This window comes from Choristoneura fumiferana, chromosome 20 (assembly GCF_025370935.1).
Source record: "Choristoneura fumiferana chromosome 20, NRCan_CFum_1, whole genome shotgun sequence".
Lineage (NCBI taxonomy): Eukaryota > Metazoa > Arthropoda > Insecta > Lepidoptera > Tortricidae > Choristoneura > Choristoneura fumiferana.
In genome coordinates, this window is record NC_133491.1 from 4,025,421 (window position 1) to 4,040,786 (window position 15,366).

The 15,366-nt window shown below is 38.4% G+C and overlaps 1 protein-coding gene across 2 annotated transcripts; it reads left to right on the plus strand.

The window, feature by feature from the left end:
* Nucleotides 1-2,161: 2,161 nt before the first annotated feature.
* On the plus strand, nt 2,162-13,876 carry LOC141439146 (uncharacterized). Of its 2 annotated transcripts, none has more exons than XM_074103300.1 (4): nt 2,162-2,468; nt 11,225-11,626; nt 12,106-12,232; nt 13,675-13,846. In XM_074103300.1, the coding sequence occupies exons 1-4, from the start codon at nt 2,390-2,392 to the stop codon at nt 13,820-13,822; spliced, it is 756 nt and encodes a 251-aa protein (XP_073959401.1). In that variant the 5' UTR covers nt 2,162-2,389; the 3' UTR covers nt 13,823-13,846. The 2 variants fall into 2 exon arrangements, with proteins under 2 accessions (XP_073959401.1, XP_073959402.1); XM_074103301.1 differs by lacking the exon at nt 2,162-2,468 and adding an exon at nt 2,481-2,668 and having other exon boundaries at nt 13,675-13,876.
* Nucleotides 13,877-15,366: the final 1,490 nt, after the last annotated feature.

A 15,366-nucleotide genomic window follows, 5' to 3' on the forward strand; every position in this document is an offset into this window, starting at 1 on the left:
AGCCCGAGCCTTTGAAATGAGGGGACCCCTTCGCCCAGCAGCGGGACGTATATGGACAGAGATGATGATAATGACATAGACAGGGGCCTACTACGAAATTCGAAAATCGAAGTTCGCATCGTACCGTCCCTCTTACTTTCGTGTTAAATAATATTAGCACCAAGCGGGACGGCAAGCTACGAAGTTCGAATTTTGCACTTCGTAGTATAGGCGGAAGCCGTGGTAGCCTAGTGGTTTGACCTATCGCCTCTCAAGCAGAGGGTTGTGGGTTCAAACCCCGGCTCGCACCTCTGAGTTTTTCGAAATTCATGTGCGGAATTACATTTCAAATTTACCACGAGCTTTGCGGTGAAGTAAAACATCGTGAGGAAACCTGCACAAACCTGCGAAGCAATTCAATGGTGCGTGTGAAGTTCCCAATCCGCACTGGGCCCGCGTGGGAACTATGGCCCAAGCCCTCTTGTTATGAGACGAGGCCTGTGCCCAGCAGTGGGACGTTATAGGCTGGGATGATGATGAGTATAGGCTCTGATCACAGGATAGCACTGATCATTACTCGTTCAGCTTTGCGCAAACAGACAAACAGTGTCTCACTCAAACAGCTCTTACAGATGTTTTAATACCAATGTCAGTTGCCACAGATGGCAGTTTAAGTACAGTCAGCAACAAAAATATAAATACGTTTGAAGTGCCAAAAATATGTATACAGGACTTTATTGCCTGAACATTAAGGTCGTGTATACATATTTTATGCACTTGCTGACTGTACAAGAATAGACCAGTGTCCTAAAAATCTAATAAGTCCATCAGTTAGATTATTATAAAATATTGGATGCGTAATTTTTCTTTTGTCAAAATAACAAAAAAATATAAAAAATAGTTAGCCAGTTAAAGTTAAACCCAAACCCCCCACACCCTAGCTTTGTCGCGATTCATCTTTATAATTTTTTGTTTCATTGACAAAATTAAAAAAAACCGGCCAAGAGCGTGTCGGACACGCCCGAAATAGGGTTCCGTAGCCATTACGAAAAAATTAAGTAAGATTTTTCTAAGGATTTCGTATTTTGTACGGAATATTCCAAGTTTATTACAGAAATAAACGAAAAGAAAGGAACCCCCATACAAAAAACTAATGGTTTTGTTCTATCTTCTTAACGTTTCAACATACAAATCTAAAACTCATAATGATGATAGACATAAATATTTAGTACCTGGGCGACCGAGCTCCGCTCGGGCTATAACTCGGTAACCAGTGTTTTTCCAGAGATGAGACCAAGCTAGATCGATTTCTCATCCCCGAAAATCCCTACATACCTAATTTCATCGAAATAGTAGGAGCCGTTTCCGAGATTCTGATTATATATTTATTTATACCGGGTGTGGCCTGTAATATGAGCAAATAATTAAAACATAGATCATACTCATCAAACTGAACAACATTAGTTCAGCGACTTTCAAAAATAATTGTTTTTTTAATTTTTATTACACTTTTAAGTTTATTTGAAGAAGCAATGTAAAGCAAAATGCTTTATGTTTGTACTGAGACAGGCGACGTCAGTTGTGTTTTAGGATGGCGTACATTCATAGCATTATTTGATTTGTATGAAAAAAGGAAAATTCAAAGACTCCATTATTATTAAAAGTCGCTGAACTAATGTTGTTTAGTTTGACGAGGAATCGTCCTCTCAGTCTCGTCAAAAAACGTTAACATAAATCGCTATGTTAACATTTTTTCCTCGTATTACAGGCCACGTCCGGTATATACAAGAATTGCTCGTTTAAAGGTATTAGATATTGAAAAATCAACAAATAATACTTAACCACCGGGCAAGCGTAACTTGGGCTTGTGAAGAATTCAAACTTTGTAATTTGTCTGTAACCGGCAGTAAGTAAGTCTGTGTACTTAAACAGGTCTAGTCAGTTTGACTTTTTTAATTTGTGGTGTTTAAGTATAATAGGTTTAATATTTTTGCATTTGACTGTAGCGGGCTGAGGCCGTATTGTCTAAGGAGCTGAAGTTCGGGATCGCGTTCAGCATCTCTTTCTACCGTCGTCTAATACCGTGTGATAGAATGAAGCGGTGAAAACGATTGCATTCGAAGTGCGTTGACAATAAGGCCTTTGGACTCGCATATGGCATGTTTTTTTTTTAAATATATTTAAAAATATTTCTTAAGACACCAAAACTGAGAAGAGATTTGAATATCGAACTTTCTCAAACTTCTCCAGTTTAAGGGTCGCTGTGTAAACAAAGTACCTAACATAGTCTCATAGTCTGTTTGATTTATTTCCTTATAACCTGTCAAAATAACACTATTTTAAACTAGCCATAACTTATGCCATGTCTTGTCTGTGAACGAACACTATCAGTCCGCCTTCAACGGCCGTTATGCTCGCGTGTGTGTTTTTGCTATACGTGGCGCTATCGGAGTGTGTTACAGTTCATCGGCATAGAATAGAGCCAGTCAGTACGTATGTTTATCAAACTTATCAATGTTGATACGGTAGAATAGATGTATTAATCAAATTTGTTACACCAAGTTTATGGGATTCGGTTGGGATTTGATTAATTTATTTACGATATTAGTTTCCACACAAATGCGTGAAAGGTTATGTGTTTAATGTAGGGTTGCCATAAATACGGGGATGTCGACCGGGATAATTGAAGGTAAACCTTAATTCAATTCAATTTTAAAAAGAAAAGAAAGAAAGAAAATACAATACATCTATTAACGCCATAGAAACATCACAATTAACAACAACAACAAATACAAGACATACATAACGCTAAATAGGTCCCCACTCAGCATAATGCCTCAATATAATATATTTTTCACTTCTCATGCTCGTAAAGTTCGTGTTTATGCTGTATCTAGGCGACATAAAATGACTTTTTATGCTCTAGTGCATAAAATAAAATCTGAAGACCAAGGTAATCAGGTGTCAACAGCAACAGCCACGAACAAAAAAGATTTTACATATTTTTTATTAATTTTTATTTTATATATAAAACTAAAAATCAATCAAAATAAATCAACAACATTTATAAATGGAATTATATAATAATGCATAAAAATAAAAGGTACATAGAAAGTGAATAATTGTTTCTACTGTTGCTATTTCATTTCCTCGCAATCAAGTGAAAACTCGAGCACTAAACCCATTTTCCCCTCGACGTGTCAATCCACCCTCGCCGTACCGGCTCGGGTGGCTATATGACCGTCTTGGGTAAAATGGCTCGTTTTATGCTCTTGTTGTACAATCTACTATTAACCCTTAATAAGGCAGAGGCGATTTAGCGACCACTTGCATTGAGTTGAAAACTGAACCTTATTGCTTTCACAATACGTCACAATTTCCATTGTAATTATTGAAAATATGATTAGCTTTAAAAATATTCTTTGTCAGGTATGTATTCGATAGCTGCTTTTGATTCTGTGGTAGTATGCTCCAATAAATGGGGCCTTATCTTTATAACCTTTTGGTTGCCCCATCGAACGATGCAATGATTCGGCCAATGTCGAGGTCGGATAAGACACTGCCAGACAGGTCGATAGGTCGAGTTAAAAGTGGATAGTTTATTCATTTTTGTGGGTAGGTTGTTTGAGAAAAATAAAGTGGGTACTTGGGGAGTTACAGTGATAAATTAAAATGTTTGTTTTGGTTTGTTAGTCTCAAATCTGGTTAGCATGGTTAACGGTTGTGATGCTCTGAAGATAAGCTCTGCTTGAGTTCGAGTGTAGTGTGGTGGTGGTGATCAATGGCTTTGTGTAATTTGTGTGTGTTCTTAGTGTGGAGGTAGAGGAACTGCATGAACACACATTTCTTGCATAAACTTAGCTATCACAAGGTCGCGGGCGAGCAAAGTATTTCTTTTTATTTCAGCAGTTATTTTTTTTTAATCGACTGGATGGCAAACAAGCAAGTGGGTCTCCTGATGGTAAGAGATCACCACCGCCCATAAACATCTGCAACACCAGGGGTATTGCAGATGCGTTTCCAACCTAGAGGTCTAAGATGGGATACCTCAAGTGCCAGTAATTTCACCGGCTGTCTTACTCTCCACGCTGAAATGCAACAACGCAAGCACTGCTGCTTCACGGCAGGATTAGCGAGTAAGATGGTGGTAGCAATCCGGGCGGACCTTGCACAGGTCCTACCACCTGCAAAAGTTTCTTGATTTCTGTGCCCATTCGTATTTTCTGCCGTTTCGACGCATCTCTAGCTTGTTCTTCAGCTCCTAACAAAGAATGGTTTTCAGACTAGAACAATTTCCTTAATGGCCGCGGCGGTACACCAAATTTCAAGGCGGACAGTCCCGGCATGCCGGAACGTATGGCAACTCTAGTTTATTGACACTTTATAAAACCTACCTAGGTATTAAGTAACTATCAGTTACAATAACGTACAGTGGCCCAAGACATTAATTTACCACCCTAAGGTTCTAAGGCTTCCCAAAATAAAAGCTATTTTTACTTACAAGTCAATGTGAGAATCAACCTTATTGATCACAGAATAAAAAATAGCACAAGTACAGAAGACCCACTACTTTGATCCGAACGAAAGCCGCCTTTTTATTAGCCTACGCATAATGATTTATGATTTAAGACTGCTTCGACGTCGTCAACTCTAGCGCAAGCCAAACGAACTGTGCAATAACGGTGGAAATGCAATGGTCCGCTTGCCGCGTTACCGACATAAAGGGTTTTCAACGCTTTAAGGTTAAATTAAAATATTTAGCGTCCGTTACTGAAGCGTAGTTAATGCAAAAACTTGTTGCTTTATTGGTCCTAAGAAAACCAAATGTATTAAATTCTCGTTGACAAATTCATCTAACTCGAATTCAGTTTCTAATATAAAGTTAAATGGTCAAACTATTGAATTTGTAAAATCAACAGTATTTTTAAGGATAACACTCGATTCTAAACTACACTGGGGACCTTACGTCACAGCAATTGCAGGTAGATTGAGCTCTGCTGCTTTTGAAGTTTGGAAAATACGGCAGCTAACCGATGTGGCGACGGCACGGTTGGTTTATAAACAGCATTATTTCGTGCGACCTTATTTTATATCTTACAAAAGAGAGCAATTAGAGCAATTTATAATTTGACGACGCGTGAATCTTTAAGATCTTTTTTTAAGGAAACAGGTATCCTAACCCTGCCGTCGCTTTACGTTTTTGAAATAATCATGTATGTAGGAAGAACATATATGATTTTCCCACTAACGTCGATAAGCCAAAGGTAGAAACACAGGGAAGCTTAAAGTTCCATCTTACAGACTGGCTAAAACCAAAAAGTCGTTTCTGGGAAGTTGCATACGTTTTTATAATAAAATTCCAAAAAATATTACAAATGAAACGGATACAAAATTCAGATCTATTGTCAAGAAGACATTAATATCTAAGGCGTTTTATAAAGTAAATGATTATATCATGGACAGGGATATTTGGAAATAATTCCGATCCGCATTGGTGATCCCTTCAAATAGCGAACCTACTGTGTTAAATAAAGTTGTGTTAAATACTTGTGATGTATAGATATCATTTAATAATAGACAAAATACCACGCACAGGACTTATCACGCTAACACACACCACGAGTAGACCACGGCCACTGTAATTTTGCCGAAACGTCGAGGTAAATATTACTCGTGTGTGTTAGCGTGATAAGTCCTGTGCGTGGTGTTTTGACCATGAATGGAAGTCACGAAAGTTTAAGACATATATCATTTAATAATATTGTAAATCTGTTTAAAAAAAATATACCTCGTTGAGTTTCTTACCGGATTCTTCTCAACAGAGGTTTTTCCGTACCGGTGGTAGATTTTGTTTGACATTCGTAAGTGCTTGTTATAGCCTAAATTGAATAAATACATTTCGACTTTGACTTTGACTTTGGTAGGATTCTTGAACAGGTTAATACGTAATAATTAAATGTTCTGATTTAGAAAAAAGAAAATAGTAAAAAACTTACTTAACGAAAACGATAATCGACTCAACATAATCGTCTGAATAATTAAGCGAGTAGGTACCTAAATGTGCACGAATCCATACAAAATTTCGAAAAAACTTCGATCAGTGCGCCTACATAATAAATTTTACCTTGAAATGATAGTTGTTATCTATGATACCTAACTTTAATTTGGTTTCGTTAAGTTTCGACTTCCTCTAAATTATCATACAGTGCCCACACTGTCAACCTATCATTTATTATCTATTCTAGGTAACCATACCTACGCAAACAAATTTTACGAAGTTTTTCTTCTAGTTCTGGTTCGATATTGAACTCGGTAAAGGGGCCATATTGGTTTCTAGATCATTTGATCAAGGAAAAGCAGAGATTATACTGATTTGGGACCATTTCGGCCGGCATGATACTTAGGTACCTACCTAAAGGACCAGTTACACTAATACCCAAAAAGAAATCGGTACCTTAGAAACGAAAAACATGTCAATATGTCTTTTGAAATTACACATTCAAAATTATAAAATACTAAGTCTTTACCCACCCCGCAGCTTCACTCGCCTAAATTATTAGATCCAGCAGACGAATTGATTTTTTTGGAATTTACTGAATTCCATCGTGAATTCACGAACTTACATATTTACCTTCATCTAAGGTCTACGGTGTTCAAAAAGGCATCCATGCAAAGTTTCATAATTTGGGAATATTGGGATAAGTAGATACTTAAATAAAGAAGCTAGGTACCTACCCTTTGTTTTATTTCAGAGGTCCTGTTCTACATACCAAACTCCGTCCAACCGTTTTAGCGAGGACAAACAAACACACGCATGCACATACTGACAAACTTTCGTATTTATAAACTTTAGCGGGAATACGAGTTGGTACGTAAGAATTGCGTAAGAGGCTAAGGGGCTGTTTCACCATCCATTGATTAGTGTTAACTGACGGTTAAATGTGATGCCGTCTCCGTCTATTCGAACAAAACAAATAGAGACGGCACCACATTTAAGTTAAGTTAACGCTAATCAATGGATGGTGAAACAGCTCCTAAATGTGAAACAGCAGCAGCCCGGGTGAAAACTTGAGCGTTTGCACCGCTCAGTTTAACGTCATTACCATCCCACGATTAGCATAACGGAAGGACAAGTCGCAAGAATTTTGATCAAGCTACATTTAGCATCGGCATTGCCTTTAGTTTTCACAAAAAAATAACTCTGAGCAGTGCCACTTGTCCCATGGGACAACTGGGACGTAATCGTCTCAGTAGTCCCATGATGGGACTACTCAATGGGACTAGTGGGATAGACGGGAGCTTTCTCTTTTACTAATACTGGCTGAAGCGGTAATGACGAAATAAAAACGCCGCAAAAACGCTATATTCAATCCAACGATGTCAGAAATGGATGGAAAATAAATTAACTGATCAAATAACTATTATTATTTATAATAACAATGATAATAATATTTTTTATTTCTCTTACAAAATTTACAAATATACCAAACTTATATTATATTATATTTATATGAGAAGGGAAACTAATTTTTATACCTACCTGAACTAGGAAACTCCTGTGTTTCAGGTGTAAAAAACCGGCCAAGAGCGTGTCGGACACGCCCAAAATAGGGTTCCGTAGCCATTACGAAAAAATTAAGTAATATTTTTCGAAGGATTTCGTATTTTATACGAAATCTTCCAAGTTTAGGTATATTTTATACCTTAGGCTGCTATTTACTCATAAACTACTAATAATTCTCAAGCAAACTTAGCCGTTATAGTTTTCCTTGAAAGTTTGATATACTTACTACCATCCCGAATTTTTTCAAATTTTTACACCCACCGGTTTAGATTTAGGAGGGGGGGGGACGCTTGATTTTAATAAAAATTTGCACTTTAAAGTTGAATATTTCGCAAACACATCAATGAATCGAAAAATCATCTTAGAAAACCCCTAATGGTTTTAAAATACCAATCCAACGATACCCCACACAATAGGATTGGATGACAAATTAAAATCACCCCCACTTTACGTCTATGGGAGGTACCCTAAAAAAATTTTTGTTGGTATTTTTATTGTACCATTTTGTCGGCATAGTTTACATTTATATCCGTGCAAAATTACAGCTTTCTAGCATTGATAGTCCCTGAGCAAAGCCGCGGACGGACGGACAGACAGACAGACAGACATGGCGAAACTATTTAGGGTTCTGTTTTTGCCATTTTGGCTCCGGAACCCTAAAAAAGGTATTACTAAACAAAGAAATTAATTATTTAATCACATGCAAAATACAGCTATTTGAAGGTATACAACTTGTAGGTACTATATCAAAGACTTCAAACCATTGAGAGAGAGAGAGAGAAACATTTATTTACACATATTCGCGATACACATAAAAATACATTATCATACAAACAATTAATCAATATTAATAATTATCATTATTATGCATTGCAGCCGTGGTGGCTTAGTGTACTATAAACGTTTCGAGAAATGTACAATACAATACAACAATACAAAAAAGCCGTGGTGGCCTAGTAAAAAGCCGTGGTGGCCTAGTGGTTTGACCTATCGCCTCTCAAGCAGAGTCGTGGGTTCAAACCCCGGCTCGCATCTCTGAGTTTTTCGAAATTCATGTGCGGAATTACATTTGAAATTTACCACGAGCTTTGCGGTGAAGGAAAACATCGTGAAGAAACCTGCACAAATCAGCGAAGCAATTCAATGGTGTGTGAAGTTCCCAATCCGCACTGGGCCCGCGTGTGAACTATGGCCCAAGCCCTCTTGTTCTGAGAGGAGGCCTGTGCCCAGCAGTGGGACGTATATAGGCTGGGATGATGATGATGATGATGATGATTATGCATTGACGCATGCCACGCTCATTTTTCGATGTACCCTGACGGTTTATGAAGAATCTCCTACTTTTGTCATACATGTTAGTAATGTATTTACTCAGAGAACCAAGGTTGCGAACCTCCCTCTGGACCTCGAATTGGTCAAATGTCGACCTAATTTTAACTAAGCACGTGACATGTCCGTTTTGATAATTAATATCCGTATGTCACGGTAGTTTACTCTGCAATCAATTTGTTATTGGGCCACGCTTAGACGACCAGATGGCCTAGTGGTTAGAGAACCTGACTACGAAGCTTGAGGTCCCGGGTTCGATTCCCGTCGGGGCAGATATTTGTATGAAAAATACGAATGTTTGTTCTCGGGTCTTGGGTGTTTAATATAAATTTAAGTATGTATCTATCTATATAATTATATTTATCCGTTGCTTAGTACCCATAACACAAGCTTTGCTAAGCTTACTTTGGGACTAGGTCAATTGGTGTGAGTTGTCCCGTGATATATATATTAGACAGAAAAATTAACGGTATCTAGTTTTTAAAGGCAAGCCTGATAATGATGTTGTTTTAAGGCAGGGGTAGCCAGGCCAATGATATAGACCCAAGATCTACTGTGTACTGACGAAACCCTGTGCGATCTACCAATAAATAAATATCACGGGACAATTTCACACCAATTGACCTAGTCCCAAAGTAAGATTAGCATAGCTTGTGTTATCGGTACTAAGCAACGGATAAATATAATTAAATAGTTATATATACATACTTAAATACATATTAAACACCCAAGACCCGAGAACAAACTTTCGTATATTTCATACAAATATCTTTCCCCGGCACGGGAATCGAACCCGGGACCTCAAGCTTCGTAGTCAGGTTTCTAACCACTAGGCCATCTGGTCGTCATGTCAAATGAAACGGCATAGTTCAGTATTTATATTTTTTGCCTTGCCACTATCGACTGGAGTAATAGTCGCGATCAACCGGTTGGCCACCCCAGTTTCAAGGTACTTAATTTATTTATTCGTCCTTCAATAAAATTGTAGGAGCACGAATACGAGCATGAATTATTTTGCCAGACAAGCAGGGCCCAATTTAATAAAAAATACAAGTGCCACAATTCTCAATAATTGACACTTAACCGACTTCAAAAAAGGAGGTTCTATGTTCCAATGTTTTATTTTTTTATGTATGTTCACCGATTACTCAGTCAATTGTGGACCTATTTTCAAAATTATTTTTTTATTCGAAAGAGTACTCTTCTGAGGTGGTCCCATTGTCACCAAGTCAAGATTTGATGATGGGATCCTAGGGAAATCGAGGGCAAACCTCAAATTTTATAGGCGCACCTATGGCGATTTTAGCATTTTTAGCATTAAGATAAGAATTTACATTCAGAAAGTATCATTTGGTAAACTGAACCTGATGAAGAAGACCGTAGATGACCAACGAAACTCGTCAAAGCTAAGTAATGCTCGCTCGTCTACTTATAAACCATCATAGTTAATATACCTAGATTAGCGACTAAGAAGAAGCTTTAAGTTAATGGTTCTTTCGAACTGATCTGATGCTGAAGCCAGAAGGTAGGCAACGGAACTCTGTTATAAAACAACGTAACTAAGCCGTGTTTGCGCTGTGAGATGTACTTTGGCTACGAATCACTAATAAGTGAGAAATTAGTTAATAAAATCACAAAAAAGTAAAACCGACTCCAAAAAAATAACAAAAAATGGAACCGACTACAAAAACCTTGAAAATATTTTTCTAGGTACCTACTACATGACTCAGCACGAACCAGCACCGCGCCTACTCACGTTAAGTTATCGAGCATGGCAAAAGTTCAGTCGTTTATGCTATACAAGATTTAACAAGATAACCAACCTCGAAATCGTCACTACTTAAAAAAAACTCGTAGTCTAACAACTGGTAGCATGGTGTACGGTTGTGTTATTCTGAAGATGAGCTCTGGTTCAGTTCGAATCTGGTGATAGATGGGTTTGTGTGATTTGTGTGTTCTTACAGTGTGGAGGTGGAGGAACTGCATGAACACGCATATTTTTCATAAGTTTGGCTATCGTAAGGTCGCGGGTGAGCAAGGAAATTCCCAGGGGTATTGCCAGGGGTATTGCAGATGCGTTGCCAACCTAGAGGCCTAAGATGGGATACCTCAAGTGCCAGTTATTTCACCGGCTGTCTTACTCTCCACGCCGAAACACAACAGTGCAAGCACTGCTGCTTCACGGCAGGATTAGCGAGCAAGATTTGTTCAAAGTAGTGACGAAATGTAATATAATAAGCTGGAAACTCTTCAAAGATCTTGCCTGCTGTGTAACTGTAGCCATCTACTAAATCATGGAAATTCTTCCTTAGGTTTTGGTGGTCAACCCGTTTACTTAACTTTTTGTTTCAGCTAAATACAAAGAAGAATTATCACCTCTGCTTATTACATGTAACCTCAATGATATAGTGACAATATCAACACCCAGCATCCGATACAATAGGGAGACTTTATACTATTTACACAATCCAAACGGTGATGTCACTCAACTAAACATAACTTCGACAGAAGAAAGTGAAGAGTACAAGAATGAAGCCAGAATAATGTTTCGTAAAACTAATTATAAAATAGACAATGTCAACTTTGGATACAAAATCGATTTCAAAACAAAAGACGAGTTTGGTCAGAACGGAAACGAATTTGTTATTGGGCCCCTGATGGAAGAAGACCACGGGAATTGGGTGTTAAGTATGTATGAAAGTGACGATAGTACATGGATAGAAATGTTTCAAGTTATTACTATTGAGATAATTGGTGAGTAGCTAAAGCTTTTCCATGCAATGCTAATTGTCTGCTCTAAAAATACTTACCCACAGGTCTCTTGAACGCCTCATATATACAGCCATGGACCAAAGTAGCCCATGGCGTAGGGGAGAGGGTGCAAACAGCTTCCCCCCATTCAATTTTCTTAAGCATGAGCGGTCTTAAGTATAATATATTTTTAATAGGTGTAATTACAAGAACATGTTGGAAAAACTGTCAAAAGCTAACTGACGTTTTATCATTCTTTTCGTTTTATAAAGTAAGTTGTATTCCTCTTTGATCTACGTAGTTTTGATTTAGCTAGTTCCAGGGCTCTAGTTTTTATAGCACGCATGCACACACAGACAGACACACAGGCATACGCACACGAGTACACGCACACGACCACATGCGCACACACTTTCGCGTTTATAATATTAGAACGAATAGGATTCTCTGTGGATTATTGCCACTCTGTTCAATTGTTTCAGAAAAAGTCCCAATGGAGCCGCAACTTCCAGAAATAAACCCAGGGGACACGCTGAAGCTGAGCTTTGCTTATCCCATCAAACACCTGCAAAGCTGCCAACTCACTGTTCCCAGCTCTAGCTATGACAGGTGAATTATCGAATAATAATGGTCTTATAATAGTAGACCCCTGACGATGTTATAAAAATACCCGTAAAGCGGAAAAGGAGTTAAATGGTGCCTTGTAAATAATCCAATTATAATATTTGAAAACCGCATTGGCGTGCATGGGTCGATTCCAGTGTAGGCCGCCTCCTCCACTCCTCATTCCACTACAGCAGCGTGCCACAAACAATAGTAGATTACTGTAGAGGCCGGCAACCCCACGTTCCGGCCGAGGCTTGTATAGTGCTTTTCTTAAACATGACATGAAATAAAATAAAAAAAAAACAAGAAATGAAGCTAGTCTCGTCGCCCTGTTGTGTGCGCGCGTGTCGCGCTGGCTGTACAGATCTATTTATTAGGTGACAGATCTATTATTTTGGTGACTGAATTTTGATGATCGAAATATAATTTAAGATACAGGTTAACATTATTCTGATGACTCATACTTAGAGGCAGTTAGATTAATATGTTAACTAATATATTTCTTAGGGACATATATTATAATTATGGTATACTCAATAACTTTATTGCTCTTCCACAATATATGTATTGCCGATTAGTGACACTTCTAAAATTAGGTGACAGAAAATATAGTTCCCGTAATTATTTACACTACGCGCTAACTTTAAAATATTCTCAGCGGGCTTTATTATCGATATCGGAGCTTTTGTTTGGAAGCTGTTGGTTTACCGCGTATTGGCGCGCGCCGCCATTTTTGATCCACCGGTTTAAAACTTTGAATCAGTGGGGATTGCGAAGTAACACCAGATCATGCATGGCCAGATTTAGCGTGTACACACTTTATAAATATAATATACATATGTATACAAGAATTGCTCGTTTAAAGGTATTAGATTATGAGTTAGACAGCAAATCTTACAATAAGCCGCCTGAGTCTAACGTTGAACTAAATCCTCGTTAAAAATATTAATAATAAATAAGTTGTACTCCTACTAAATCTACGTAGTTTTCATTTAGATTCATTGCTCTATTTTTTACAGCACACTAACACGCACACACACAGACAGGCAGGGGCGTCTTTACCTATAATGCAGGGTGTGCGTTGCACACGAGCGCAGTGGTCTTAGGGGCGCCGGCCGCGGCACTTTGTACCTATTCCATTTTGACCGCGCTTTTCCTAGATGGCGCTAAAGTAATAATTGCACACGGGCGCTACATGGGCTAAAGACGCCACTGCAGACAGGTACAGATACACACGCAAACTGCTGCTGCTGTTAAACTAGTCATAATTAACTGATTTATGCCCAGTTCACATTATTCCAGCAAAACCGTTCCAGTAGCATGAGACGGTGCTCGTTTGTAACTCGTTTGGATTTTACTGGAATAATGTGAACCGGTCATTAGTTGAGTGAAGGATGCGTCATTTAAGCTTAGACAAGCTCTACTATAGACTAACCTTGTCACAGGTATTACGAGCTAGCTTCGAGCGACTGGTGCGCGTACATAATACGCAACGTGACAGAAGAGGACGCCGGCACGTGGGAAGTAAAAGGGGTCGGCAGGATAGTTTACGAGGGGAAAACACAGATAAAAGTGAGAAATAAAATCACCTGAGAAACAATGGTGTTTTACTGCTGCGTAATGATTTTGTCATCATCAGTCGGAAAGATGGCCACTGCTGAACAAATGCCTCCCCCTTAGAACGCCACAATTAACAACTCGCCACTTTCATCCACCGGTTTCCCGCCACTCTCACGATGTCGTCAGTTCACCTAGTGGGAGGCCTGCCAACGGTTCGTCTTCCGGTTCGTGTTCGCCACTCGAGGACCTTTCTCCCCTAACGGTTATCTGTTGGAGCGATTGGCTATGGCTATGTCGATGACTTTAGTTATTCTTCCAATTCCGTATTCCGGATTATATCGCGCAAAGGAACTCTGCGCATACTTTTCTTCCTTGCTTGTTGCATCACTCTGAGCCTTACCAAGAGGCCAACAGGCCACAGATCATCACTGGTAGCACAGTATAAGAAGTTTTCCCTACAGTAGGCCGACGCCTTTGAAGTTGAGCGATATCGCAGCCTGTATTTACGCAAGTAAGGAAGGGTTGTCACTAATTTAAAATTTGGAAGGTATGGCGAAATTATATAAAACAAAATAATTTAGGGGTGGCATACTTACTAGGGGTAAGAAGTATCAAAATATACTTTGAAATACAAAAAAAAAAAACTTTTGCTATAAAATAGGTATACTTTCATAGATTAGTAACCGACAAATAGGTACTTTCGGTTTCTAGACTTAATGGACTTAAAGTTCCTGTTATTGAATTTAATTATATAAAAAATAAATAAATATAATTATATAAATAGATGAAATCTTAGTTCCTTATTTATGCGAGATGAAGATTTGCACGCACTCACAGTACATGTCGTATGCACCATAATAAATTTGATTATAAATTTAAGTGTTAAAAAAACGCGATAGCCCTAGAAGACTTGTCCCAAGCTACTAAGAACGGCGAAGTATGCAGCTGGGGCTCCTCCCACCCGCGTCTTACTGCATTACTGTAGGGAAACTTGTTATACTGTGCTGGTAGATTGGTAGAAGGCACTGCGTCTTCAAGCACTGCGGAATTTCCGACGAGTGTGGCAATTGTAGACAAACAATTTTCATAACACAAATATTAGGAGTGATAGAACTAAACATAGTCGTATCTACTCCGTTTGAAAAAGTAGGCAATAGCATCATTTTCTGATTAATCCTATTTTATGTCTGTCTTTGAACCATTGACACCGATTAAACAGTTTTATGTCGACAGTGACTACTTTGTTTGAAAACAAGTACTGGGCGACAAAGACCTCTCGTATGTCAGAAGAAAAAAAAATCTGCATCAGTCTCGTTTCTTTAAAAGAATGCAAATGCTACAGATTAACCATTTTCCAGGCCCCGCGAATTTAGATACGCTACCACCAAATGAATCACACTTTTTATATTGTTCACCTACGAGGGATTAATTTAAAACGAATAACATTTTTAACAACTTCAATCGATTTTTTACCATATTGTAAATTCAGCAAGGTCGAATATTTGTGTACATTTATGTGGTCGCTATATGCGCTATGCCTGGAAAAGGGTTAAAATTAAAATAGAAAAAGATAGCCT